At 42.7% G+C, this 27,918-nt stretch overlaps 2 protein-coding genes across 6 annotated transcripts; one reads left to right on the top strand and one right to left on the bottom strand.

Moving 5' to 3' along the window:
- Positions 1–1,885: 1,885 nt before the first annotated feature.
- Positions 1,886–25,349, bottom strand: Clec2d (C-type lectin domain family 2, member D). Of its 5 annotated transcripts, none has more exons than NM_130402.3 (7): positions 24,771–24,840; positions 23,118–23,291; positions 12,447–12,620; positions 5,514–5,639; positions 4,437–4,615; positions 3,764–3,870; positions 1,886–2,737 (listed from the first exon to the last, which is right to left on the bottom strand). In NM_130402.3, the coding sequence occupies exons 3-7, from the start codon at positions 12,607–12,609 to the stop codon at positions 2,611–2,613; spliced, it is 702 nt and encodes a 233-aa protein (NP_569086.1). In that variant the 5' UTR covers positions 12,610–12,620; positions 23,118–23,291; positions 24,771–24,840; the 3' UTR covers positions 1,886–2,610. The 5 variants fall into 5 exon arrangements, with proteins under 5 accessions (NP_569086.1, XP_038962827.1, XP_038962829.1 ...); XM_039106899.2 differs by lacking the exon at positions 24,771–24,840 and adding an exon at positions 20,374–20,446 and having other exon boundaries at positions 23,118–23,256; XM_039106901.2 differs by lacking the exon at positions 12,447–12,620 and having other exon boundaries at positions 24,771–25,349.
- On the top strand, positions 6,368–8,600 carry Ppp2r5al1 (protein phosphatase 2, regulatory subunit B', alpha like 1). Its single transcript, XM_039108947.1, has 2 exons — positions 6,368–6,412; positions 6,714–8,600. Exons 1-2 carry the CDS (start codon positions 6,368–6,370, stop codon positions 7,635–7,637), a joined length of 969 nt encoding a protein of 322 aa, XP_038964875.1. The 3' UTR covers positions 7,638–8,600.
- Positions 25,350–27,918: the final 2,569 nt, after the last annotated feature.

The following is a 27,918-nucleotide window of genomic DNA, read 5'->3' as shown; positions in this document are numbered from 1 at the left end:
TGCAGTCCCCTGGTGGCTCAGTGAGTGCTCAGGCAGTGAGCACACAGTGACAGAGCCTGATGGAGACCACCCCTGCAGCTTGTGACCTCCATCCCAGCTGCAGGCCTCTGTGTCACCTCTGGAACAGCTTCCTTTCACCTTCTCTCTTATTCCTCAAAATTTCTCAGACAGGTTTTTCCTCTCTGAAACTCCACTCTTCTCTCCTTGCTGACTTAAAGTCTTATCTCAACCTTCTTCATGGTTACTGAATTTATTGTACCTTCCTCATATTCCTTTTCATGAGCTCCCTTATCTACATTTTCCTACGGATCCTCCCAGTACAAGTAAGGCTGATTATAGGAAGGTTAAAAAAAATGTGAAAAACAGGTATAAAAAGGTTGCTTTGTGAACACCAGCCCTCTGCACATATATGTCTCACAGCCTAAAATACTACCAAAATGAAAGACCAAATTAACTCAAACTTTAGAGGAATTTTCTCCCCTTACTCAACAGCCTTTTTTTTTTTACATTCCTTTTTATCCTTTGCCAATTCCCAAAATCTATAATGAATGCTTACTGATGACTTCTAAGAAAGACTAAAAAAATTTTTGTCCATTCTATGGTTTAAAAATTCTGACTTCTTTTCTCTTTAACTCTGCATGAGTAAATGTTATCCCTCTCAGTGAACTTAACTCTTTCTTACTATTCTGTGCTAAGAACTTAATTCTTGCTTAATGTTTTACTACTTGTACATTAATAAGCACTAATATCTGGAAATTAACACATGCTGCTTAGCAACTAGGAATTAAGTGAACAGATTGATTTCTGGTGGTCCTTAAGGGAAGGGAAAAAATTAAGTTGCTTTATTCAGACAAATATGCACAGTCACTTACACTTTCAAACATTCATACACACACATTCTCTCTGGCCAGGCCACACCTTCAGTCACTATCAACTCCACATATATTCATACATGTTTACATACATACTCATGCACTTATACACATGCTGCGGAAAAGAAATACTAAGCATAGATAGCTTGTCATTTTTCCCTGTAATGGAGAGTATTTTTTGTAAGAGCCTTATGCAATGAGTTTCTAAGCAGAGTTACACCATTGCAAGAAGGTTTACTCACCAAAGTTCCAGCCGTTTTGCAAAAATTATATTCCTTACTCAGTGTCCTGTAATTGGAGGCCACTTATCAAAGTCTAGTGTGTTGCTGTCCTAAGGGTAGAATCACATTAGCAGACCACAAGGGATACACAGAATAACAATACATATTTTATTGGATATTCCAACATCTTTTATACAAAAAACACAATAAATATTTGCCATGATTTCTTATTCCTACCAGGTGCTGTTTACTTAGCCATAGCTTCTCTTGGTCAAGGTGACCCAAACCTCTTTGCAGACTGAGAAATCTGTCTGCAGTCCAACTCTTTGCTGTGATGTCTAATTAAACCATAAACAAAGTTATTTCTCTTGAGAAAAGGAACAGGAAGGCCACTTCCTCAGGTTTGCAGCTTTCTTGGCACAGCACCAGGATCCTCTGCTTGAGACATGGTGCTCCTTTTTATTTTTAGCTTTTTTCATTCGAAAGCTCTTGAAGAGCCAGAAAAATTGAATGAGACCATGAGGTCCCCATGACAAAAACTTTCTAAGCTGCTACGGCTAAATTCACCGCGTGTCTTGCTACTTTCGGATCGCTGCTACCTCGAACTTTCTTGCTCACTACCCTGAGACTTTATGGCCGCTTATTTCCCTCGGTCTTTATGGTCCCACCTTACCTTGGCAACTTACCAGCGCTGCCCTGACTGCAAGAAGTTCTGATCTCAGGAGGTCCCCGTACAGACCACCACTTGTCTCGACCAACCTCGACCAGCAAGGAAGACACGACCAGAGGCGATCTTCTTCAAGCAGTTTATTCAGGAACCTTGATACAATCATCTACTACCCCAGGGAATGCCCTACATCAGCTTATGTATCCAACACCAACCAACCCCAACGTGCCACATGGGTCATGCAGACAGGCTGTCACTATGCTGAACCTAGCAGGCCAGGCAGGCATAGTCAAATAAGGACTTGTTTACTACAAGGAGCGCTCACTGTTGGGAGGGTGGAAGGCGGAAACCAGCACCATTTTGAGGCACGGCATGTCGCAGCTCCCTACAGTTGGCCTCACTATGAGAGGATGCACCTAATCCTGTACAGTCCTAAAGTCCAAGAGAAGGGAAATACTCAGAGTGGGGTGGGGGAACATCTCTTCAGAAGTAAAGATGAAGGGGTATGGAGTGAAGAACTCTAGAAGGGGGAACAAGGAGGGGACGGTATTTGGAATATAAATAAATAATATAATTTAAATGAGAGAAAAAAGAAAGTAGAGATAACTAATACTGACATGATTCAGTTTATGTTTAAGATGTGAGAACCAGCTCATACCTGAATACCTATTTAATATAGAACAATTCATGATCTCCCAAGCAAAATATGCCTCAGTTGTTATCTTAGATGTCACCACACATTATGAATTGAAGATGATTTTAGCAGATTGTTCATGATTCAGGCACTGTAGATACCATGTTCTGTGTTCCTCATGACTGCTAGGACAAACTCTCAACCAAGGACACAAAACTACAGGCACTGTGAGGTGTAGCTGTTGGGCTTCCTACAAATCGACTTCCTCACTATATAACCCCTGCCACTGCTGAACCCATTGTCACTCAGGAAACCATGTTTTTCATCTCCTCCGATGGAAACCCTAAAGCAAATAGAAAGAAAAAGGATTTCTGCAGAGTCTGCCATTGCATTCACTCCCGCAATCGTCTCTCTCATCTTCACTTATTTACAATATGGATCAGAAGCACAGTCCACCGCACTCCCATACACTAGTTTTCATGTAGGAATTTTTACATCATGAGGGGTTGACTTGATCAGGACACCTCACCTCTGTCACTCACACATGTTGAACCCTGTAATGTGTGTACAATGTTCGCTGCCACGTTCATGTGAATGGCAGCAGTGGGTGGCCTCACAAGGGTGATTGTGAGTGCTCTCTTGAACTATTTTACAGATGAATAAAAGTGAAAGAAAATGCATCACTTAGTAAATTGTTGAAACGTCTTATGGAGGTGGCTGGTTCTGTATTTTACCATTCCAGTACAATGGGTCTGTTCAAAATGGCTGTGCTCACATCCAAACTGTCTCCAGCGCTCTTTGATGACAACAACTTAGGGAGATTCTCAAGGTTCCTGGAGTCTCTACTTCCGTGACCAGGTAAAACCATGCAAACAGAGGACTGATAATTCTCAGATTTGCAGTTTTGAAGCAGCTTCCTAGGGTTTTAGAGCCTTTGGTGGCCAACAGCAGGCCTGGTTACATCACACCACGGAAGTTATCATCAACTAAAGATTTTCAAGATGTGATGCAGTATCTACCCTTGATGCCATGGTAGTGATAAATATTTGGAGTGAAATAACAATCTCTAAATATGTCAAGGAGATGGCTAATAAGAGGGAGAGGATCCAATTGATTTAAAATTTTCAGGAGGTGGAGTTTCCTAGAGATTGGCCATTGCATGAGGCACACAACTTATATCCAGGGCACACTCCCAGCCAAAGTCTCCATTTTTTTCTTCCTTCCCAGTACATGATCATCTTATAGCCACAACACACACACACACACACACACATACACACACACACACACACACACACACACACACACACACACACACCACCTCACAACACATGAACACAGTAGAAGAAAAAAACATTGTGAAACATACGAGTTGTTATACTCAGTGTTGTCTGTCCACTTCCAAGGGTGCGCTGATGACTCTCTGTGCAGACCGAACCAGTAACCTGAACTCCCTTTGTATCTCCTTAGGAAATTCTGTCATAAAACACAAGAAGCCGAGAATGCATGTGTCTCTGTTTCAGATGATCCTGGAATCTCTCCACAGCTTCCTCTAGAGATAACAGGAGGGAGGAACTGAGGGGCACAGATTTGGAGCTGTACTAGTCACCAGTGGTCAGTGGATCCACTTGACATCTGTAATTCTAAAGACCCTCATTTGAACTAAAGTACCCAATGTAACAACATGTTCCTGTGTGGCCAGGAGAGGTCTGGGTTAACCTTCCACTGCAGTTATTAACAGTTGTCTCCTGTATACAACATGGGTCAGCTTAGAGGAAAACGCCCATGACCATGCGGTATCCAGTAAAATGGCAGATCTGACCTTCCAGCTGACTGTGAGCGCTGTGTGAGAGAATGTTTCCTGGATGTCTCAGGGCTCCAGTCAGGAGTCAAGCATCAGCAAATGGCACGCACTCACACGTGCCCCGTGTCTCCATGTGCATGGGATGGGATCCTTCCTCATGGTTCAGTGGTAACCTCTCTATCTCAAGGGAGAGCAATATGCAACAGAACAGACAAACCAATCCCTGCCCCCTTCTTACCAGCTCCTCCTCGGTGTCAAATCGTGCTAGCTCGGCCCCTTGTTCCTTACAGAGGGTCTGGCTCAATGTCCAGTTACTTGGTATTTCATTAAAATAAAAACATTTATTTCCAACTCCAATCCAGTTTCTCGGGCAAGCAGCATAAGTATTTATGGTTGAGATCTGTGCTGTCTTTTTTACTAAAATGCAGACAATACAAGGAATCATAACAAGCATGTCTTCTCTCTTTATGGATTACCCTCCTGAGCTCTGCTGTGAGGTGTGAATTGGATTGTAGCTTTCCTAACTGATCTCATGGAGTCCTCTCCTGAGCATGATGGGCCTTTATCTAAAGGCCTCACACCTTGAGCCTTTGTCCCATTCTCTCTCAGGTGCTCACTGACAGTAGGGTTCCCAGGAAGTGCATTTCTACAATAGCCTCACTCCTGAGCTTTGGATGACTGATTACTACAGTAGAGATGGCTACAGCAGCAGGCACTCTGGATGGACAACTATTGACAGCCAGCCTACTAATTGGGAGAGCAGTGAGGATTTTGCATAGTGTACACAGTGTGGATGCGTTGCACTAAAGGATCATTCACACACTTAAGAGGACAGTGCAAGATTTTAATTACAGTATGATGAACACTGTGGTACTAAAATCCTATAAATTTATTACTTCAAAAACTTTCCATTTAACTTTCAAAATCCAATTGAGCTTGATAACTAAACCCATGGGTCATGGTGGGAGGCACTGTATCTTTCTGGCGATATTACTCTTCTCTGTCCTCACCTTTTGAGATTTCCTCTGCCTTGGACAGTTCCCCCAGGTGTACCATGTCCCCTACATCTCTGTCTAGAGCCTGCTGGATGTCAGCTTCCCAGGGAGGCTGAGCCTGGCCTCCTGTGCACACCACAGCCTGGGCTGTTCCTTCACTGCATCTTCCTGCTAGAACCTAAGTCCCCAGAGAACAGGAACTTCCTGTGTGTTTTCTCTGGAGCCCTTCCCACAATGCCTGGCTCACAGCGCTCAGTGAGTATAACTGACAATGTGGATGTGGACAGAGGGACGCAGGATTTGGAGAGTGAGTCACTCACCTGACAAAGCAACAGAAAGAGCAACTACAGCTACACTGAGGACAATGATCACTACGTAGCAGCAGTAAAGCCCAGCAGGATACTCCAGGGGGATGTTTCTGGGAAGCTTTCCTTGGAGCATTTTACCTGTAAAATATGAATATAATAATGCCAATTTCAATAATTTGTTAAGTAAAATAAAATAAATTCACCACAAACCTGCTTAACAATTGCCTATAAATTCCTGCAAGGCTTCTACCAACACTTTTAAAGAAGACCCTGGTCTACAAAGGATGTTGTTGGTAGAAAGAAGTCTAGAGAGGATAGAAACAGAGTTTCTGCAGGGACTCTTCTGCTGACTGAGGTCTGGGTGAATAGTGAAAGTTCAATAGTAGAGGGAGTGGAGATCCCAGTGAAATGCAAACAACTGAACTATGGATGTGGATCCATGAAAAGAACCCTGGTTAGAAGGGATAATGGAAATATTAGAAATAAACACTGATGTCATTAGGTGTATTAACAAAATTAGAAAAGAGGGGAAACTATAAATATCTCAATAAATAAGTAACATTATGTGAAAAATAGCAGTGCAAGGAACTTCCTCAACCCTACAAAAGTTATCCATTAACAGCAAAATAGTAAGTCCAACTTCAGTCAGCTTCATTCTCAATGCTGCAATTATGAATGTTTCCCAGGGATCAGAAGCAAGAATCCAATGTCTGCGCATTCCTCCAGGTAGACTTTTGCCAGGAGGTCCTCACAAGGACAAAGAAATAGGGGCAAGTGTCTAGAGAATGGCTCAGCTGTGAAGATCGCTGTACCTCTTCCAGAGAACCCGGGTTCAAGTCCTACAACCCACAAGGTAGCTGACAACAATGCACGGCTCCAGTTCCGGGGATCCATTGCCTCTTCGGGCTTCTGTAGGCCCCAGGCATTCATGAGATGCACAAACATGCAGGCAAACAGCCATGTACATGAAAGGAGTTCCTTAAAGAACGAAAGAAGCCTTACACTTCTCAGAAACAGGTGAAACTCTTTCTCCTCACAGATGACATGGTTCTATCTACATAACAATTCTAATCTATCTGCCAAAGACTACTGGATGTAAAATATGAGTTTACAAAGCTGTAGGATGGGGCAGCACTGGAAGTCAGTTATTTTTTCCTGTCAAGTGGAAATTACTATTTTTGACAGCACTTTTTACAGTAATGACAAAAAAAGCCATTGAATTACAAATATAAAAATGGGGTGTTCAAGCTCCTGGAGCTTTTCGACAGTGAAGACCCAGGAGAGCGTGACTTCCTGAAGACCGTCCTGTACCGGATTTATGGGAAGTTCCTGGGAATGAGGGCGTTCATCAGAAAGCAAACCAACAACATCTTCCTCAGGTTTATCTATGAAACGGAGCATTTCAATGGAGTGGCTGAGCTCCTTGAAATACTGGGAAGTATCATCAATGGCTTTGCGTTGCCACTGAAAGCAGAACATAAGCAGTTTCTAATGAAGGTTCTTATTCCTATGCATACTGCAAAAGGACTGGCTCTGTTTCATGCTCAGCTGGCCTACTGTGTTGTGCAGTTCCTGGAGAAAGACACGACACTGACGGAGCCGGTGATCAGAGGACTCCTGAAATTTTGGCCAAAAACATGCAGTCAGAAAGAGGTGATGTTTTTAGGAGAAATTGAAGAGATCTTAGACGTCATTGAGCCAACACAATTCAAAAAGATTGAAGAGCCGCTTTTTAAACAGATATCCAAGTGTGTCTCCAGTTCTCACTTCCAGGTTGCAGAGAGAGCACTGTACTTCTGGAATAACGAATACATTCTCAGTTTGATTGAGGAGAACATCGATAAGATCCTGCCCATCATGTTTGCCAGTTTGTATAAAATTTCCAAAGAACACTGGAATCAGACTATTGTAGCTCTGGTATACAACGTGCTGAAAACCCTAATGGAGATGAACGGGAAGCTTTTTGATGACCTTACTAGTTCCTACAAGGCTGAAAGACAGAGAGAGAAGAAGAAAGAACTGGAACGCGAAGAATTATGGAAAAAGTTAGAAGAGTTGAAGCTGAAGAAGGCTCTAGAGAAACAGAACAATGCTTACAACATGCACAGTATTCTCAGCAATACCAGTGCCCAGTAAAAGGTCAGCTCCCCCTGCTGGGCGGCAGTGTTGTACACTCTTGGAATATATAAAAACTTCAAAGCCAAACCTCATCAGTATAATGTAATTAGGAGGCCAGTTTTTCCTGGCAAGCGTAAGCGAAAGAGATAAGGACTAAACATAGCCCTGTGCTGTGCCACGGCCACAGTATATTGTAAACTTTGTCTAATCATGGAGTGTCACTGTCATCTGTTGAGTGAGGTGACTGTGGGAGTGGCGTGAGTCACACGACTTAGCCCAGGTGTGCTGCACACACAGATCAAGCCGGCCTCTGCACACTTCCTTTATCATGTGCTTTCACAGTGCTGCACACCTTGGGTACTTCTGAGGAAAGAACCTTCCTTCATGAGAAAAGCTGAGGTGTTGCCCTTCCCTTCCCCTCTCCTAGAGAGGTGGACGGGGAGATAAAGGCCCAGCCTCATTAAAGATACTGCCATACTCTGGGTTTTGCAACATCTTGCGTTTCCAGGCTTCCGAAGCACAAAGTATTAAAAGCTGGGGGGAAGTAAACCAAATGTTGACTGTTCCCAAATCCCCTGCAGCAGCAGCACCCGGAGCGTGCGCAGAGCAGCACGGGCGGGTGGACCCTAGCTCACCTCCTTCATTCCTCCAAGGCTGGAGGCAGGGCCTTCCCAGTCCTCAACCTGCCCCTCCCAGGCCTGCCTGCAGGGTGAAGGAGGCCCTGGGTCCCACAGTGTGATGCGGACTGCTAGCTATCACTGCCTGGCTTTGTGTAAGGGAAATGCAGTGGGCAAACTCTGAATTGACTGCGTAGAAGCGTTGTATGTTTTTACCTGGTCGGGTATTTTTCACACCTGTTGTTATCAGTACCATTCCAACCTCTTGCCTTGCAGTTGTATGGAAAACCGTTTTATAATGAAAGATCTTCACTGGGGATTGAGCAGCATTTAATAAAGTCTATGTTTGTATTTTGAAAAAAAATGGGGTGTTCATAATCAGCATAGAAAGACTACATGTACATTCATGAAGATAAAGACAGGAAAGTTGGCTCAGTGGTTAAGAGTTAGCTTGTCAACTTGTGGTTAACTTGTTATTGCAGAGGACCTGGGTTCAAGTTTAGCACACATATAACAACTCCCACACCTCTGTAATTCCACATTCTGGAAATCTGACACCTTTTCATGACCTCGGTAGGTACTAGGTATTCACATGATCCATAGATATGTATGCAGGCCAAACACTCATTCATTTTACATTATGAAAATAAAACAGAAAGAAAGCAAGGCAAGTCTAAAGACAGAATAAACTGGGAATTCTCCATATTCTTCATGTGTCAACAATTCCTGAACAAGTTTATATGTGTAACATATTCCTGGGGAGTGGTTGCCTTCAGAAAAAAAATGTAATAACATGAAGTTATATGAAAATTACTGTGAAAATTAAAAAGACAACAGAATAATGAAACATGATTCTGAAAAAGAGAAGGTCAAAATAAGAAAAATCTCAGTGCCTAATCAGCCTGGTGCTATAAACAGAGTAGGCACTGAAACAACACAGCAGAAAACAGGACTCCAGAATGACGTCAGACACGTGTTGTCAACAGACACTTAACAGATGAATGATTTCTAAGCAGGGAAAGGGTGACATCGCTCCAGTATGTGCCACTGAAACAACCTGCTGACTGACTGCTAAAAAAGGGAGGATTCGAGACTACTACAGTCCATCTGTGGACTTATAGACCCAAGCACAAACTTTAATATTTTAAAGTCATTTGATTTTTTAGAAAAGTAAGGGAGAATGTTTGTGAACTTGGCTTGGGCAAAAATCATCTCAGATAAAAGACCAAAATCACTGTGAGCTAGCAAGATGGTTAAATATTGATGGTGATGTAGATGTTGAAACAGATCTAACACCTTTTTGAGGCAGAATTGTGCAGCTACTACAAAGCTGTTTGTCAGTGTAAAATACGATACACTCCCATCCTGCCCACATGTCCCCACGCTAGAAAGGACAGCCTGCATTTAAATTTCAAGAAATCTGTTTGTGACTGTTTGCAGCAGCTTAAGGGTCCCTGTATGAATGACACATTTGTGACCACTGAAATATCCCCAAGCTGATGACAAGGTAAACCTCTCAACACAAGAAACTACCCCGACTGTATGCCTGTGTGCCCTTTCTCATGCCACTTTAACAAGACAAATGTCCCATAGGCTCCTAACCCAAAATGTCTGTATACTAAGCCAGCCAGCAAGCTTATGCAAACCTGAGGTCAGAGAGCTACAGGATGAGGTCCCCTTTGCAGTTTCCTTTGAGAAGAGACCCCCAACTGCCACTACTCACTTCCTCCCCTCACTTCTCTATTAGTTTCTGAAAGCTTTCCATAACCTCTCTGTATAACACTTGCTGGTGAGATTCTTGAGTAATTCTGAATTGAGAGCACAGTTCTGGGTAACCTGTGCTGTGGATACGGTCTCTCAGCATCTCCCCGAAGTGCTTGTTCCTGACAGGCTACTGCTAGGCACTGCACTGTGAGTGATGAGCAGAGGAGGTTGCTCTGACAAGATGGAGGAACTGAGGCAGGATTCTCTGCTTCATGGATCTACTGTACGGCGTCTGCAAAGGTGAGTACTTAAGGCTGCAGCAGAGGAGCAGTGAGTGAGTCTCCAATAGACAATGGGGAGAGTAGGGGAGGGTAGGGGGTCTGCATATACTTTTAATATTGTTTTAGTCTTATTTATTTTATGTGTAAGAATGCTTTTTTTGGCATGTATGTATGTATGTATGTATGTATGTATGTATGTATACTCCATGCATGCCTAGTGTTAGTGGAGCTCAGAAAATATGTTGGATCCCTGGAATTGGAGTTACAGGTTGGTATGTGAGCCACCATATGGGTGCTGGGAATCAAACCCTAGTCCTCTGCAAGAGAAATAAATGGTTGAGCCAACTCTCCAGACTCTCTCTCTCTCTCTCTCTCTCTCTCTATATATATATATATATATATATATATATATATACATATATATGTATATATATACATATATATGTATATATATATGCTGAATGCATGATTCTATGTTTCAAAATTGAGGGAAAAGTATACACGTGTATTAATTTTACTAAGTGCAGATTATAGCTTTTAAAAAGTTTCCACTGACTTTAGCCATTGCATTTTGCTCATTTTCACACACATAAAACACCAGGAAGCTTCTATCAAATGAACAACGAAGAAAAAGGACACTTAGGATGAGAAGGCTTTAAGCACTGAACTGTGTGTGGCCTTTGGAATTTGGATCCACACAGAACTCTCACAATTCATTCTTAATAGTTATAAAACGTATTTAAAGACAGCATAAGAACTTCTCATGTGCTCACTTCCTGCTCCACCATTTCTCAGCCATGAGTTGCTGTGAGCAATGGAGTTCCCCTGTGAGCGCTCCTCTGATCTCCTCACACTCCCTACAGAAAGCACATCTTGGGAGATTTCTAAACCCCTTCATATTGTAAAGGAGTGGTTTCATTGTGATTTCTACTTCTGCATCATGCTTTAAAAAATCTTTCTGAATTCAAGAAAATAGTGTAAAGTCCTGTCTGATTTTAGTCATCTCCTCTAGGAAGAACAATGTTGGAATTTCAGTGCCTGACTAATCTGTCTCAGCATGTCACCCAGGTGCACCTACGTTGTCACATAAGACACCACCCAACCGTATCTTATTAATGCATAACATTACATTGTATATGAGTTCGCAATTTTTCCACACTCATCCACTGATAGATGCTGATGTATGTTTCATTGGAGTCTCTGACTTGGCAGACACCCTCCCCTCCCACAGTCCAGCTATGGCACCAAAAGCCCAGCTCAGCTTTCCTGGCAGCTGTAGCAACCTTCTCCCCTAGCTAGGTGACCTCACTTGGGCATAAGCCCAGCTGTGGCAGACAGGTCATTTTCCTTCACCTACAATCTATACATAAACTTCCCTGTCACAGCCGGGGCAGGACTTCTTCCGTCTTGTCCCTTGAGACTGGTGAACTTGCCCTGGAGCTGTTGTGAAATAAATATTCCTTTCTACTTATCATTTAGCTTGAATTGACTTATGACGTCAGCAGAGAAACCCATTAGTGTGTTCCATGAGCTGACTATTGTAAACAGTGTTACAACAAACAACAAACAAGCAAGTAAACATATCTCTTACCAGGGGCTGGAGGATTAGAGAGGGAGGACGTATTATATTTCTATAACTTGGTATCAGATCTGGGGTTCAAAGGCACAGAAGGATGAATACTGCTCAGGATAATGGAAATGATGTTTAAAGCCAGCCCAAGGGATTTTGAAAATAGTCATCACAATGACCCAAGAGCATGATCGTTAATTTTAATGTGTCAATCAAAACACCACAACCTACTCTGGCTATGGATTTGCTCACCAGCAGGGACCAACACTGGAAGAAGATGAAAAAGCTGCCATTTTAGAATTTCACCATTTTATGTTATTAGTCCGGGCTCTCTTAGGGCCCTCTGGTGGCTATCTAGACCCTAGGCCCTCAGAAGCACCTGGCTTATCGGAGAAACAATAGTTATTTATTACTCATGAGATTTCTCTTTGGGTATTAGTCAGAGGAGGTCAAAGGTTGGAGAAGCTGTGGTGCCTTGAGAGAGCCTGGTCTGCAGACAGCAGAGAGAGTGACTTTCACTGAATTCAGCTTTATGGACCTTGGCCACTGCTGTGAAGGCCAGATTGCCATTTTTATCCCATTAAAAAAAGTCTGAGGAGCAAAGGAAATCTTTACTTTTGTAAGTTTTCCCACCACAACAGGAGCTCTGACTTACTGTGAGGAATTCTTGACTCTGTGGAACCTGACAATGACTCAGAGGCAGAGGCAGCAGACGGACCACAGCTGCTACTCTGCCTCAAGGAGGTCTGTCCTTCATTCTGTGTAAGGGTCCTGGAGAGGAGTGGGGGAGGATCCTGTAGGTGTGCACTGGACGGCATTGATTACGTCCCTAGGATTCAAGGGAGACATGGTTAGATCTCCCTCCCCTTCAGCTTGTCCCCTACCTCCCAGAACAGTGTTTCCAACCATCACAGCAGGTAGGCTGTCCAGTCTGGAGGAGCTTGGCCTGAGATCCTCAGGCTGACACTCGGCCCCGGAATTAGCAATAATGGGGAACTCTGTGCTTCAAGAAGTTTGCTATTTTATTCCTAAACAAAAATATTAAGGTGGGGGGTGGATCATGGCTCAGCAGTGGAGGGCACTTGCGCCCTTGTAGAGAGAGGACTTGGTTCATTCCCAGCATCCACAAGGTGGCTCACAACTGTTGAAGTCGGCTTCCAGATGATTTAACACTTTCTTCTGACCTCTGTGCATGCATGACCAGGCATGCCCGCAGTGCACACAGACATACAGGAAAAGCACACATACACATAAAATATGTTTTTTTTTTAATTAAAGGGGAAGAGAGTTAAAGAATAAAGTATAATTTCTTTCAAAATGGAGAAGATGCAGTTTTAAGTAGAAATCTTAAATGTTCTTTTCTCATTATTTATTATGAACTTAAACTACAGATTGCTTTACAGGAGGGATAAATCTCACACCCCCACCCTACTGAAAAAAACCTGAGATACAGTATCCAACACTAGGACCAAGATTGTTCCCTGAGGCCACAAGAGTCATTTAAGGCCAGAAAGTGTCCTAAGGAAGAGGGAGAATTTCTGACAGCTTGGAAGTTTGGGGAAGGAGGAATACACCCCTACTGTGGAGTCTGAAATGGGAAGTAGGGTTTGGAGGAGGGTGTGGGTGGGGTGCCAGGATGAGACTGAGCCCATCCAAGGTCATCCAGTGAATCCTGGAAGAATCCGGAAACCTACTTAAAAGAGCCATTTTCCTGTGCAGAAGTAGGGAACTCAAAATCAAGTATGTGGCCAGCGCAGCAAGCCAGTGGAAAACTCGGTCATTCTGAAAGGGAAATTCCCCAAGGAAAATCTGAGGGAATCAGTAAGAGTGCTGTGCCAGGACTGGGTTTGTGGGGGCCGGGGTTTGTGAGGGAGGGGGTTGAGGGTGGGGGATCGAAGATGATAATTTCAAACTTAACACTTTACAACACCTGCAGCTGCCCTCATGGCTGCTGCACTTTAATTACACTGACTGATAACTATAAATCCCAGCCTAGCTTCTTTAGTTTAGTTTACATTTCATTAAGTACATATGGTTTTCTCCGGTTTCCAAGCAATCTGTGGAGGGAGGCTCCGCACCTTCTTCTTGCTGAAGCAATGCGACTCTGATTAATGAAGATATTGGAAGAGCAGGACAGTTTGTGGGTGGAGTTTAAATTGGCTGACCTGGAACCTCCAGTGATTGGGCGCATACCTAGGTCTGACAACAGGGTCCAGAAATAAAAATAGGGGGCAGGCCAGTGGAAGGGGAAGCCCTGGGTCCTGCTAAGACTGAACCCCCAGTGAACTAGACTATGGGGGGGGAGGGCGGCAATGGGGGGAGGGTTGGGAGGGGAACACCCATAAGGAAGGGGAGGGGGGAGGGGGATGTTTGCCCGGAAACCGGGAAAGGGAATAACACTCGAAATGTATATAAGAAATACTCAAGTTAATAAAAAAAAAAAAATAGGGGGCAGGGATCAGTGACCCAAAAGCATGCTATCCTCTAAAGGAAATAAATGTAACTGAGAAATGTTTCTGATCTCAATGGTACAAAAATGCTTTTTTTTTTTTAAATCAAAACCATTTTTATTTTCTGTGGTGACAGGGATCAAAGTCAGAGCCTCATACCTGAGGACTGGCGAGTCTACCATTCATCTGTGACATTGCACACCAGTCAGTTATATCTCTATTTGAAAGGTAAAAGTTTTAAAGTTGCCCCAGTAGACACAAAGTTTAGAGCAGAAGAAAGAAACAGGTTAGGCCCCAGAATTGTATGTTCCAGGAAGCCTCTCCCAGGGCTATAGAATAGGCCGGTTCAACAGCTTTCTCCCAGGAACTAGCTGACCATGAAGTTAGATTAGAATCTTAGAGAACAATCTGAAGAAGCAGGAAGCAGCTTCTCCCAGGAGCTAGCAGATCATAAAGTTAAACAATCTTGAAAACCAGGAGTTTCTCCTTGTGATTTTTCACTGGTATTCTCAATATTTTCCAATGACGCCCTCCCTTCCCCCTTGGGTTGTGGTTTCTGCATTTAAATACCTCTTCTACCATCCACTTGATGTCGAACTCCATTGCCCCTGCCTGGGATATGAGTCTCCACCCCAGTGCACTCGTTCCTATCAATAAACCTCGTGTAAATTACAGCAAGGATGGTCTTACGTGAGTTCTTGGGGGGTCGCGTCATCCCGAGACTTGAGTGAGGGTCTCCCTGCTCTGGGGGTCTCTCATATTCACATCAGAAAAATCACTCAATCTTTCCCTACTATGCCTGTCTCCTTTCTTTTAGCCTCACCAAAACTTTAGTGTTATCAACAATTTCTTTTTTATATTATTAATTATTTTATATATTTACATTTCAAATCTTGTCCCCATTCCTGGTCTGCAACAAACACCTCATCTAAACCCCCCTCAACTTTGCCTATAAGAGGGTTCATGCCCAGCCAACCTACCCACTCTTGCCTCATACCTCTAGCACCTGCCGTTTTTGGGCATCAAGCCTCCACAGGACAAAGAGCCTCCCCTCCCAGTGATGCAGGATAAGGCCATCCTTGGCTACATATGTTGCTAGAGACATAGACCCACCCATGTATACTCTTTGGTCTGTGGTTTAGTCCCTAGGAGTTCAGGGGGGAGTGGAGTCCGGTTAGTTGATACTGTTGTTCTTCCTATGGGGTGGGAAAACCCTTCAGCTCCCTCAGACCTTCCTCAGACTATTCCATTGTGGTTCCTGGCTCAGTCCAAATGTTGGCTGTGAATATCTGCATCTGTCTTAAACAGGTATTAGCAGAGATTCTTAGAGGACAGCCACACCAGGCTCCTGTCTGAAACACTTCTTGGCATCAGCAACAGTATAGGGGTTTATTGTGTGTAGATGGAATGGATCCCAAGGTGTGTGTGGGGGGGGTGGGGGTAGTCTCTGGATGTCCTCTCTTTCAGGCTCTGCTCCATTTTGTGTTCTTGCATTTCCTTTATACAATTCTCAATGAAAATTTTTGAGATAGGTGTGTGGCCCCCTGCCTCGACTGGGTGGCCATATCTACCAAATGGGGGTGCTCTCTTCAGGTTCTACCTCCCCACTATTGGGTATTTTGGCTAATGTCATCCCCATCCTAGGAGCCTCTTGCATGCCTGGATCTGGCACTTTCGTGTGGTTTCCCCTCCTCCCTCCCTTCCCCACCCCGACCTTCAGTGCCACATATTTCTATTCATTCTCCTGATCCTCTGGACTTCTCTCCTGTCTCTTCCCAAACCAAATCCTGCCATCCATTCTTTTCCTCCGCCCCCTCTCCCACCTGTTCCCTTCCTCCCTCTGACTCTCATGATTATTCTGTTTCCCCATCTAAGTGAGTTTGAAGCATCCACACTTTGGTTGTCCTTCATGTTGAGCTTCATATGGTCTGTGAATTTTATCATGGGCATTCTGAGCTTTGGGGCTAATAATATCAGTGAGTTCAGTCCATGTTTGTCCTTTTGGGTTTGGGTTACTAGATTTCTAGTTAATATCAGGATGATATTATCTAGGTCTATCGATTTGCCTGATAAATTAATGAAGTCCTCGTTTTTAATTGCTGTGCAGTGTTGCCTTGTGCAAATGTAACACATTTTCTGTATCCATTCTTCTGTTGACAGACATCTGGGTGGTTTCCAGCTTTGATTTTTATAAAAAAGGCTATTATGAACATAGTTGAGCAAGTGCCTTTGTGGCATAATGGAGCATCTTTGGATATATGCCCAGGAGTGATGTAGCTGGTTTTTCAGGAATTCCACCAGCAATAGAGGAATGTGCCTCTATGTCCACATCCTCACCAGCATCTGCTCTTGCCTGAGTTTTTATATTAGACATTGTGGTAAGTGTACGGTAGAATCTCAGGGTTGTTTTGATTTGAATTTCCTGCTGAATAAGGATGGTGAACTTTTTTAGGTGTGTCTCAGCCATTTGAGATTCCTCAGTTAGGAATTCTTTGTTTAGCTCAGTGCCACATTTTCTTCATTGGGTTCTTTGATTTTTTTTTTAAGTCTAATTTCTTGAGTTCTTTGCATACTTTAGATATTAGCCTTCTTTAGATGTAGGGTTGGTAAGAATCTTTTTCCAATCTATAGGCTGTCATTTTCTCCTGTTGACAGTGTCCTTTGCCTTACAGAAGCATTTCAGTTTCATGAGGACACATTTGCCAATTGCTGATCTTTGAGCTTCAGTCATTGCTGTTCTGTTCAGAAAATTTCCCCTTCTGCCAATGTATTCAAGGCTGTTTACCACATTTTTCTTCTATTAGACTCAGAGTACCTTATTTTGTATGGAGGTCCTTGATCCACTTGATCCTTACTTTGTTCAAGGAGATAAAAATGGAACAATTTGCATTCTTCTACATACAGACACCCAGGTAGACCAGCACTATTTGTGAAAAATGCTTTCTTTTTCCCACTGTATGGCTTTGGCTTCTTTGTCAAAGATCAGGTAACCATAGGCGTGTGTGTTTATTTCTGCGTCTTCAGTTCTATTCCACTGATCAACTTCTCTGTCTCTGCACCAAGGCCATCCAGGTTTGTTTTTTCTTGTTGTTGTTGTTGTTTTGTTTGTTTCTTTGTTTGTTTTTTATTACTAATGCTTTGTAGTACAGTTTGAGATCAGGAAGGTAACTCCTGCAGAAGTTCTTTTCCTGTTGAGGATTGTTTTCACTATCCTAGGTGGTTTGTTTCTCCCTATGAAGTTGAGAATTGCTCTTTCTATCTCTGTGAAGAGTTAATTGGAATTGTTATGGGGTTACATTGAATCCATAGACTGCTTTTGGTAAGAAGTCATTTTCACTATGTTAATTCTACTGATCCATGACCATGGGAAATCTTTCCATCTTCTGCGGTCTTCTTGATTTCTTTACTCAGATACTTGAAGTTCTTCTCATACAGATCTTTCAATTGCTTGGTTTGAGTTGTACCGAGATAGTTTATATTATTTGTAACTATTGTGAATGTATTATTTCCCTAATTTCTTTCTCAGCTGGTTTTCCTTTCTGTAGAGGGAAAATACTGATTTGATTTAGATAATTTTATGCCAAGCCACGTTGATGAAGTTGTTTTTCAGCTCTAGGAGTTCTCTGATAGAATTTTTGGGGTTGCTTATGTATACTAGCATATCATCAGTAAAAATAGATACTTTGGCATTGTCCTTTTTAATTTGTATCCTTTTGACCTCCTTTTGTAGTTTCATTTTTCTATCTAAAACTTCAAATAATATATTGAATAGATACGGAGAAAGTAGGCAGCTATGTCTTGTCCCTGATTTTAGTGAGACTGCTTCAAGTTTCTCGTCATTTAATCTGATATTGGCCATTGGTCTGCTGTATAATGCTTTTATTATGCTTAGATATGTGCCTTGAATTCCTGATCTTTCTAATACTTTAACAAGTAGGGTTGTTATATATTTTGTCAAAGGAATTTTCAGTATCTAATCAGATGATCATGTGATTTTTTTTTGAAGTTTGATTATATACTGGATGGCATTGATGGATTTTGCTATAGTGAACCATCTCTGCATCACTGAGATAAAGCCTACTATGCTTGCTCTTGTGTTGCAGTAAATCTCTATCTTAAATAAGCTTGTGCAAAAGCCACACAACTCAGTTACAATATTTATAAAGTTTATGCCCATGTTAGTTAGATCTAGCATTACATTAATCTATTCCGCAGCTATGACATCCACTCATCGTCAGGGTAGCCCCTCTTAGGGAAGCAGAATTAACATCAATACAAACAGCACCAGGGCAATCAAAAACATTTCCTTCTTTTTGTCCAATTAAAAGACTTTTCTCTCAGATATAAATTGAGCACAACCATCCCAATCATGTAAATATAAAGTATAAGATACACTTAACATCCAGGCCATCATATTTGTCAATTTAGATAAAGCACTCTACCACCAATCCTAACTTAAAGAGCTTGCAATTCAATACCTGAATTAAGTTCTGGTTTTAGCTTCTATTACTATCTGAAAACCATCCTCTCAAATCTATATCATCTCTCTCAATGGGAAACAAGTTGAATTGACTATGAGACTAAAACTTATCTTCAACCCCACCAGAATCTAAGAATGAACTTAATATTACCTGAAAATATAGGCAGCACAAAGCACAGCTTGCAAAAATTAGCCAACTTGTCCAGGCAGCTGACTAACCTGGACAGTCCCTCATTCCTCAAAACATTGCAGATTCAGTCTTCAGACTTCCAGCCATGATCATCTGACAGACTTTTGTAAATCAGAATTATGAAGGACTGATTACTCTATATTGGCAGAGCTATCCAGTCGACTATTTCACACAGTGTGTCTTTTCCTGGACAATATTTTTGTCTGTAGATGAACTAAGACAAATCTTGCCCTAGTGGCTAACTTGCGACAACTGGAGAAACTCCACTGATGCCCAATTTTTTATTTAAACCAAGAAGGGGGTACTGTCAGGGGCAGATATGTCCCTAGTCAAATGATCTTTAATAAGGAAATGGCCTTAAATATCAAATTCTGTGGAATTCTCATGCCTTTGAAGACTATATACCTATGTAAAGTATATCTGAACTATTAAACCTAACTATTCTTAGTCATTTCTACTTAAGTAAATAAAAATCCTTTTATTATAATCAACTAAGAATATAATAAACTATTTGTTTTCTTTCTGGCACTTAACTTGCATTACTCAAACTTAATGAAGCGTTTATAATATCAGTTATTGAAGGATTGGGTCTAAGCCTTATATTCTAGATAAGTTGCATAAGCACAATTGTAGGGAGCCATTCTGAGGTATACAGTCACAGAACACTCAGCCCTAAGATGGCTGCTGCAAGATTATGAGATTGTTGGACAAAAGCCTTTCCCACGAACTGACAGCATAGGAAGATTCCGGGAACAATCACAGGATGTTTCAGCTTGCCCAAACACCAGATGTCTCCACCGCATGACGTCTTCACTTCTGCTATCACTGCTAAGAATGCCTTCGCCCCTCCCTCCTTTGTGTTTCACAAAGGTCACTCCCCCTATCTGAAAGCCTTATAAGCTGTAATGCTCGCCCCAATAAACGAGACCTTGACAACAGAACCTTGCTTGGTCTCCTTCTTTTCTCCCCCCCACCCCGCTTGACCCACAGGTAGCACCTCTTTGGGACCCTGAATGGACAGGTGACACATTGACTGACAAAGAGTAACAATATTAATTTCATATTTTGCATCAATATAAGAAATTCACAGTAATAAAACCTTAGATCTACATCAATCTGTAAATTCTGTAACAATGTAAAATTATAACTTACATTTGCATCAATTATAAAGATTTCTACCAATAAAAGATGTGGTTATACAATGTTCTGTTTAAGACTAAATTTCATGACATATCCCTATTTGTCTATTCCTCTAATTTCTAGGATATTACTATGTCCCTCCTTTCTTCCACGCCCCTTTCCTTTACCTAAGAAGGAAAGATAGAGAAGAGGAAAGGAAAAGTAGAAATCCCTAAGTCTAAGCTCAATAATTTCCTCCTTGTCCAAAGCTACATTAGCAAATTACCCCTTAAATGACAACATATCTACAATTCATAAAATAACCAGAACCATCCACGCCAACCTGAAGGACTGGGACAACAATCTTCATTTGCTTGCTTCTAGCTTAATTGGGGTGAAGAATTCCCTTCTGTGGCCTAAAGAGAAATAGGAAAATTGGTTTTGTCAAAGGAGGGCAAGTGGGCATTATTTGCCTTCTGGTTCCTGTGTGCTGAGAAAGTTCATGGCTGGCATCCTAACAATAACACTCTGAAATGCTGGATGGGTGAGCTAGCTGTCTGGAAATGTCCTGGAAGCAAGTTGTTAGATGGTAGTGAAGCAATAATTTGACCCTCTTTATTCCCAAAGTCAAGATGGCAACCAGTCATGTGCTGTTCACCCAGTGTGTATACTTTCCTCCTGTCAGTTTGGCGGGCTCTCTTAAACAAGCAAGCTCGTCATTTACCATCACCATCACCATTCAATCAATGCTGATGTTGCTGGCACTGCCTCTGCCACTGCCACCCCCCAATCTTGGGGCCACACTGGACAGAAGTTGAATAAGGGTGCAAAGTCGGGTAGGGAGGGAAGGAAGAGTGGGAGTTAGGAGAGAGTACGGTTCCCAAAAGTCCTGTATATAGGAAGTCCATAGTTATGCAGAAATTTTTTAGATCAAGAAAGATGTCATTGCCAAGACAATGTGGTGGCCCTTTGTCTAAGGGGTATTATGGCCAAGCCACAGAACAAAGAAAGACTGGGCCCTTTGAACATATGGCTGGAACAGCACCTATTCAGATATATTGTGTAGCAGACATCCCAAGGGTAACTGAGGATCAGGTTTAGACTCAGTGTTGGTCATCTCCCAGCCTAGCAGGAGCCCCAAGGCCTATGATGCAGTGTCCTGAGTGATAACCTGGGGTCTAACAGTAGAGAGTAGTGAAACCTTGGGAAGCCATCTCCAAATCCAAATGGTCCCAGGAACAAAGAGATGGTCGATCTCTGTTCCAGAATGGTAGGGCTTGCCCTGGTATGGCATCTGCTTGGCAGGCTCAGAGAAAGACACCTGGTACCTCTTAGGCTATGGCTGGGAAATGATGACACCTTCAGCTCAAAGGTATGTTTACTACATTCCTTAAGGGGAGAGTAGTAAAGAAGTTGTTTCAGCACTGCTAGGGTCCTAACCCCCTCCCCCCACCGAGTGGCGACCCAACTTCTCTTGGTGTTTTATCAGTTAGAACAAAATCTATAAGGTTGTGGAAACAACTGATGTTATAATGTCTAAGAATTTCATGGAACAAAAGTCAATGAAAGTCTTAGGATGAAATTATCCAAAAGAATATATTCATTACAGAGACATTTAATGAAAACTGATGTCAAGTTTAAATATACCTGGAAGCAAAAGGAACACCACACACACACACACACACACACACACACACACACACACACAAAGGTGAAACGTAACTGCCTGCCATTTTCAAGCACAGTAAAAATGAAAGTTTCTCAAAATAAGCAGCAACTTCCACATATGGTTCTGTAAGGCTGACAGATTAACACTTTACTGACCATAGATGGTTTGAAAAGCTGTGGGCCATCTTTACCCCTTAAAAAAAAAAGAAAGAAAGAGAGAGAGAAAGGAAGGAAGGAACAAGAGAAGGAAGGACATTTATTTGATGTACACTACTGTTAGGCACACCCAAATTGTCACAAAAGACATCGCCCCATTGTATCTTATTAATGCATTACATTATATATGAGTTCACAATTTTTCCACAGTCATCCACTGATAGATTCTGGTGTATGTTTGGTTGGAGCCTCCAACTTGGCCGACACCCCCATTGCCACCATCCCAGCTATGGCACCAAAAGACCAGTTCAGCTTTCCTGGCAGTTGTAGCAACCTTCTCCCCTACCTAGGGGACCACATTTGGGCATAAGCCCAGCTTGTGGCAGACAGGTCATTTTACTTCACCTACAATCTATACATAAAACTTCCCTGTCCTAACCTGGGCAGGACTTCTTCCGCATTGTCCCCTGAGACTGATAAACTTGCCCTGGAGCTGTTATGAATTAAATATGCTTTTCTACTTTTAATTCAGCTTGAATTGGCTTATGACATCAGCAGAGAAACCCAGTAGTGTGTTGCATGTGCTGACTATTATAAACAGTGTTACAACACACAAGCAAGTAAACATAACTCTTACCAGGGGCTGGAGGAGTAGAGAGGGAGGACACGTTATTTTTATCATGTGGTATAAGATCTGGTGTTCAAAGGCACAGTAGGATGAATACTGCTCACGGTAATGGACACTATGTCTAAAGCCAGACCAAGGGATTTTGAAAATAGTCATCACAATGACCCAAGAGCATGATCATTAATTTTAATGTGTCAATCAAAACACCACATCCTACCCTGGCTGTGAGCTTTTTGGAATTGCTCACCAGCAGGGGCCGCCACTGGCAGGAGATGAAAAAGCCACCATTTTAGAATTTCATGATTTAATATCGCTTAGTCACGGGCTTTCTTAGGGCCCTCTGGTAGCCATCTAGACCCTAAGCCCTCAGAAGCGCCTGGCTTATCTGAGAAACAAGAGTATTACTCATGACCTTTCTCTTTGGGTATTAGTCAGAGGAGGTGAAACCTTAGAGAAGCTGTGCTTCTTTGAGAGAGCCTGGCCTGCTGACAGCAAATATAGTGACTTTTACTGAATTCAGCTGCCACTGCTGTGAGAACCAGGTTGCCATTTTTATCCCATTAAAAAAAGTCTGAGGAGCAAAGGAAATCTTTACTTTTGTCAGTTTTCCCACCACAACAGGAGCTCTGACTTACTGTGAGGAATTCTTGACTCTGTGGAACCTGACAATGACTCAGAGGCAGAGGCAGCAGACAGACCACAGCTGCTACTCTGCCTCAAGGAGGTCTGTCCTTCATTCTGTGTAAGGGTCCTGGAGAGGAGTGGGGGAGGATCCTGTAGGTGTGCACTGGATGGCATTTAGTAGGGCCCTAGGATTCAAGGGAGACATGGTTAGATCTCCCTCCCCTTCAGCTTGTCCCCTACCTCCCAGAACAGTGTTTCCAACCATCACAGCAGGTAGGCTGCCCAGTCTGGAGGAGCTTGGCCTGAGATCCTAGGGCTGACACTAGGCCCTGGATCTAGCAATAATTGGGAACTCTGTGCTTCAAGAAATTCGCTATTTTATTCCTAAACAATATTATGGTGGGGGTGGAATCATGGCTGAGCAGTGGAAGGCACTTACTGCCCTTGTAGAAAGACACTTAGTTCATTTCCAACACTCACATGGTGGCTCACAATTGTCTAAGTCTGCTTCCAGGGGATTCAATACCTTCTTCTCACCTCTGTGGAAACCAGCCATGCACGTATTGCACACAGACATACAGGAAAAGCACCCATACAAATTTTAAAAAATTGTTTTTTTTTTAATTAAAGGGGAAGAGAGTTAAAGAATAAAATATATTTTTTTTCAAAATGGAGAGGATGCAGTTTTAAGTAGAAATCTTCAATGTCCTGTTCTCATTATTTATTATGAACTAAAACTGTAGATGGTTTTGCAGGTGGGATAAATCTCACAGCCCCACCCTACAGAAAAACACCTGGGATACAATATCCAACACTAGGACCAAAATTGTTCCCTGAGGCCACAAGTGTTATTTAAGGCCAGAAAGACTATACCACATACCAGAGTCCTAAGGAAGAGGGAGAATTTCTGACAGCTTAGAAGTTTGGGGAAGGGGGAATACATCCCCTGCTGTGGGAATCTGAAAAGGAAGGTTTGGAGGAGGGGCACTTTATGTGTGGGCTGGGTGGAAGAATGTGCCTGAGCCCATTCAAGGTCATCCAGTCCTCCAGGAATCTGGAAACCTACCCAAAAGGGCCCTTTTCTTGTGCAATAGCAGGGATTTCAGAATCAAGTATGTGGGCAGGCCATCAAGCCAGTGTAAAATTCAGTCATTCTGGAAGGGAGATTCTAAGGGAATGAGTAAGCCTGCCAGGAAGGGGGTTGGGGTGAGGTGGTGGTATTGGTTAGACAATGACAACGATGGTGATGATGATGATGAAGAAGATGAAGATTTCAAACTTAACACTTTACAACAAGTGCCACTGCCCTCATGGCTGCTGTACTTTAATTACAGTTATTGATTACCGTAAATCCCAGCCTCACTGCTTCTAGGGTGCAAGTTTATAGCACTTTCTGAAAGTTAATGGAGTGCAAATTCCAGATGCCTGGGAAGAGGATACAACAAGTTTGCTGTTGGTTGCACTTCCCCCAAACATATTTAAGTAAGAAAGACCATACTAGAAAAATACATTCCTACCCCCTGCAGAGCTCCCCACCCCACCCACCACAGCCACCACCCATCTATAAAACCCAAGGTGGCAGGCTAACAGGAGTAAGGTTCAGCTCCTTTCATGAAACTCCCTTCTCTCCATTTAGTTTAGTTTACATTTCATTAAATACATACGGTTTTCTCCTGTTTCCAAGCAATCTGGGGAGGGAGGATCTGCACCTTCTTCTTGCTGAAGCAATGAGCCTCTGATGAATGAAAACACCGGAACAGCCTGAGATCCTGTGGGTGGAGTTTTAAACCAGCTGACCTGTGATTGGGCTCCTACCTAGATCTGACCACGGGCTCCATAAATGAAAATAGGGGGCGGGATCAATGACGGAAAAGCATGCTATCCTGTAAAGGAAATAAATAGTACTGAGAAATGTTTCCGGTTTCGACGGTCCAAAGGCATTTTTATTGTGTGTGTTGCCAGGGATCATACTCAGAGCCTTGTACATGAGAACTGGCAAGTCGACCACTCAGCTGTGACATTGCACACCAGTCAAAAATAACTATTCACTTCAGAAAATCACTCAACCTTTTTCTACTATGCATATCTCCTTACTTTTTGCCTCACCAAAACTTTACCACTGTCAACAATTTCTTTTTTATATTATTAATTATTTTATATATTTACATTTCAGATGTCCCCATTCCTGGTCTCCTACAAACCACTCATCTCGAGCCGCCACCACCACCTTTGCCTATAAGAGGGTTCTTCCCCAGCCACCTACCCACTCCTGCCTCACACCTCTAGCATCCACCTGGATGCTAGAACATCCAGCCTCCACAGGACAAATTGTATCCCCTCCCACTGATGCAGGATAAGGCCATCCTTGCCTACATACATAACTGGAGCCATAGACCCACTCATGTATACTCTTTGGTCTGGGGTTTATTCCCTATGGTCTCAAGGGATGTGGGCCTCCAGTTAGTTTGTTCTTTCTATGGGGTGGCAAAACCCTTCAGCTCCCTCAGACCTTCCTCTGAGTATTCCATTGTGTTACCCGGGTCAGTAGGTAAGATTTGACCTGAGTCTTAATTTCCAGGAGACTCCGTGAATGAGACGTGAGACCAGAGACCAATGCAATAGCATGAGGATTAGTATTATTCTAGCAAGTTGGGGTCTGCCGGCCTCTAGAGGAGAGGTGACCCTGAACAATACATAAAGTACAGTTTTATACATCTAAAGGAAATGCATTCCTTTAGATAATGGTGAGACAAGCCTGCTGTGAGGACTGGGCTCCTGGCGACCTCTGGGAACTGCCCCAGACAGGATTGCTGCACTCCATCCTGAATGAGAGGGATTGTCTGAGGTTGGTGCACTTCCTCCTGTATGGGAAGGGCTGTCTCCCGCTGGTGGAAAAGTACTAGCTCTCACATTTCCCCGTTTTTCCTTGTTAGTGTTTCAATCATGAAATCATCCGGATTCCTTGGCCATACAGCCTGGTATTGTTATCTGAGCACCATTACTTGCACTGTATTAATGCAGTCTTCAACAAGAGATATAAGGCAATTTAGAATGCAGAGTCCGAAAGTGAAAAGCAAAAGCAACACAATTAAAGGTTCCATCAGGGTAGAAACCAGGGTAGTCACCCATGGGGAGGAATTAAACCATGATTCGAACCAACTCTTTGTCACCTCTCTTTCTCTGTTTCCCTTGGCTAGCAATTTCCGAATTTTGGCCATATTATCTCTTACTACTCCTGAATGATTTATGTAGAAGCAACATTCTCCTAGTGCTGCGCATAGCCCTCCTTGTTGTAAAAAATAGTACATCTAGGCCTCTTTTATTTTGGAGAACCACCTCTGCTAAGGAAGGTACTGATTCCTGTAGGTGAGAGATGGAGTCTTCAATTCTCTGGGTGTCAATATCGATGGCCGTTCTCAGATCAGAGTAATAATGGGACTGGGTTGCTAGTGTAAGACTCTCAGAGAGAATCTTCCCTCAGGAGGGAGATCCTCAAGCCCAATGACCAGACCGAGTCCACAGGCTGTAATCTGTAAGAGGATTTTTATTGATCAGGATACACAGGTATCTGTGGGTGTCTCAGTCAATTCGGAAGACTGGCGCGCCTAGCAGAACCAGGGACGGGTTTTTATAGGGCATTGAGGAGCAGAAGCAGGCTTATAGAAGCAGATGTATGGTTACAGGGATGTGATTGGTGGAGTAAATGAGGCATACGTGTATGTTACCTATTTTGGCTATAATCATAACAGTGAGTTAGCAAAAAGTACATGGTGGTCAGGGCTTCCGGGGGGTCAGGGACTTTTTTTTTTCTTGCCAGGTGGCCCATGGAGCAGTGTCCATAATTTAGTCTGGTTTCTGCATTTTGTTTTCTTTTCTGGTCTGTTTCGTCTAAATGATGGGTCAGCTTGTCCCACATATCTAAAAACTTATTTTTTATTTTTATAGTTGAGGGCCTTGGGCTTGTACAATTCCCTTTCTGGGAGGGGGTCTTTCATTCCCCCATTTTCTTTTTGTCCTTGAGTGGAATCTTCCACTCAACTTGGTTAAGGTACCTCTGTTTCTTGTTGTTTCACCATCTGATACTGTTGTCTCAGCACAAAAGTTTGAATGACTGAAAGTCTGTATCTCTTATTATTTCTGTCTGATCTGTATAGAAACAACATTTTTTTTAGTGTAGCACACAGACTCTTTCTTTAAGGAATATCAGGTCTAATCTTCTCTTATTTTGAAGGACTACCTCTGAGAGGGAGGTTAGGTGTTCTTGGAGGCTAGCTAAAAAGTCTTTTTTATTTTTTTTATATCTGAGTCAATGGCAGTTCTGAATTCTCTATAAGCCTTGTATTGTAGGGCAACAGTAGATGTCCTTGTGTTGTCCTTGTAGCACCTAGATAGCCTTAAATAATTTTTAACTCTCTTTTGTGTCTTATTAAGTCTTTAGCATCAGGATTTTAATCTGGACACTATCTGAACCTATACACCAAGGTCTTTTAGAACTTTTAAACTTATATAGATTGTGATCCCTGAGGCACAGTCCCAAGAAGTGTTAGGAGTACTAACATATGTAATGTTATATCATTTGTAATAAAAATCAAGCCTATCCTTACACCTATTTCGAGGGAACCCAGGGCAAACAGGCAAGCATGAAATTCTTGTTTCTAAAACACACTCCTCAAGTGAGCATTATAGCAACCTCTCAATCACTTAAGTCTAGGGAGCTTTTTGAAGATCTGAGTGTCCCTCTAGGTCTCAGCTCTCAGCCCCAACAGCTAGTACGCTGCTGGTGAGGGCTGAGACTTGACGGCTGTCAGGGTG

The sequence above is a fragment of the Rattus norvegicus genome, chromosome 4 (genome assembly GCF_036323735.1).
Source record: "Rattus norvegicus strain BN/NHsdMcwi chromosome 4, GRCr8, whole genome shotgun sequence".
NCBI lineage: Eukaryota > Metazoa > Chordata > Mammalia > Rodentia > Muridae > Rattus > Rattus norvegicus.
Note: the sequence above shows the minus strand (reverse complement) of the source record. Positions and strands in the feature narration are given on the sequence as shown.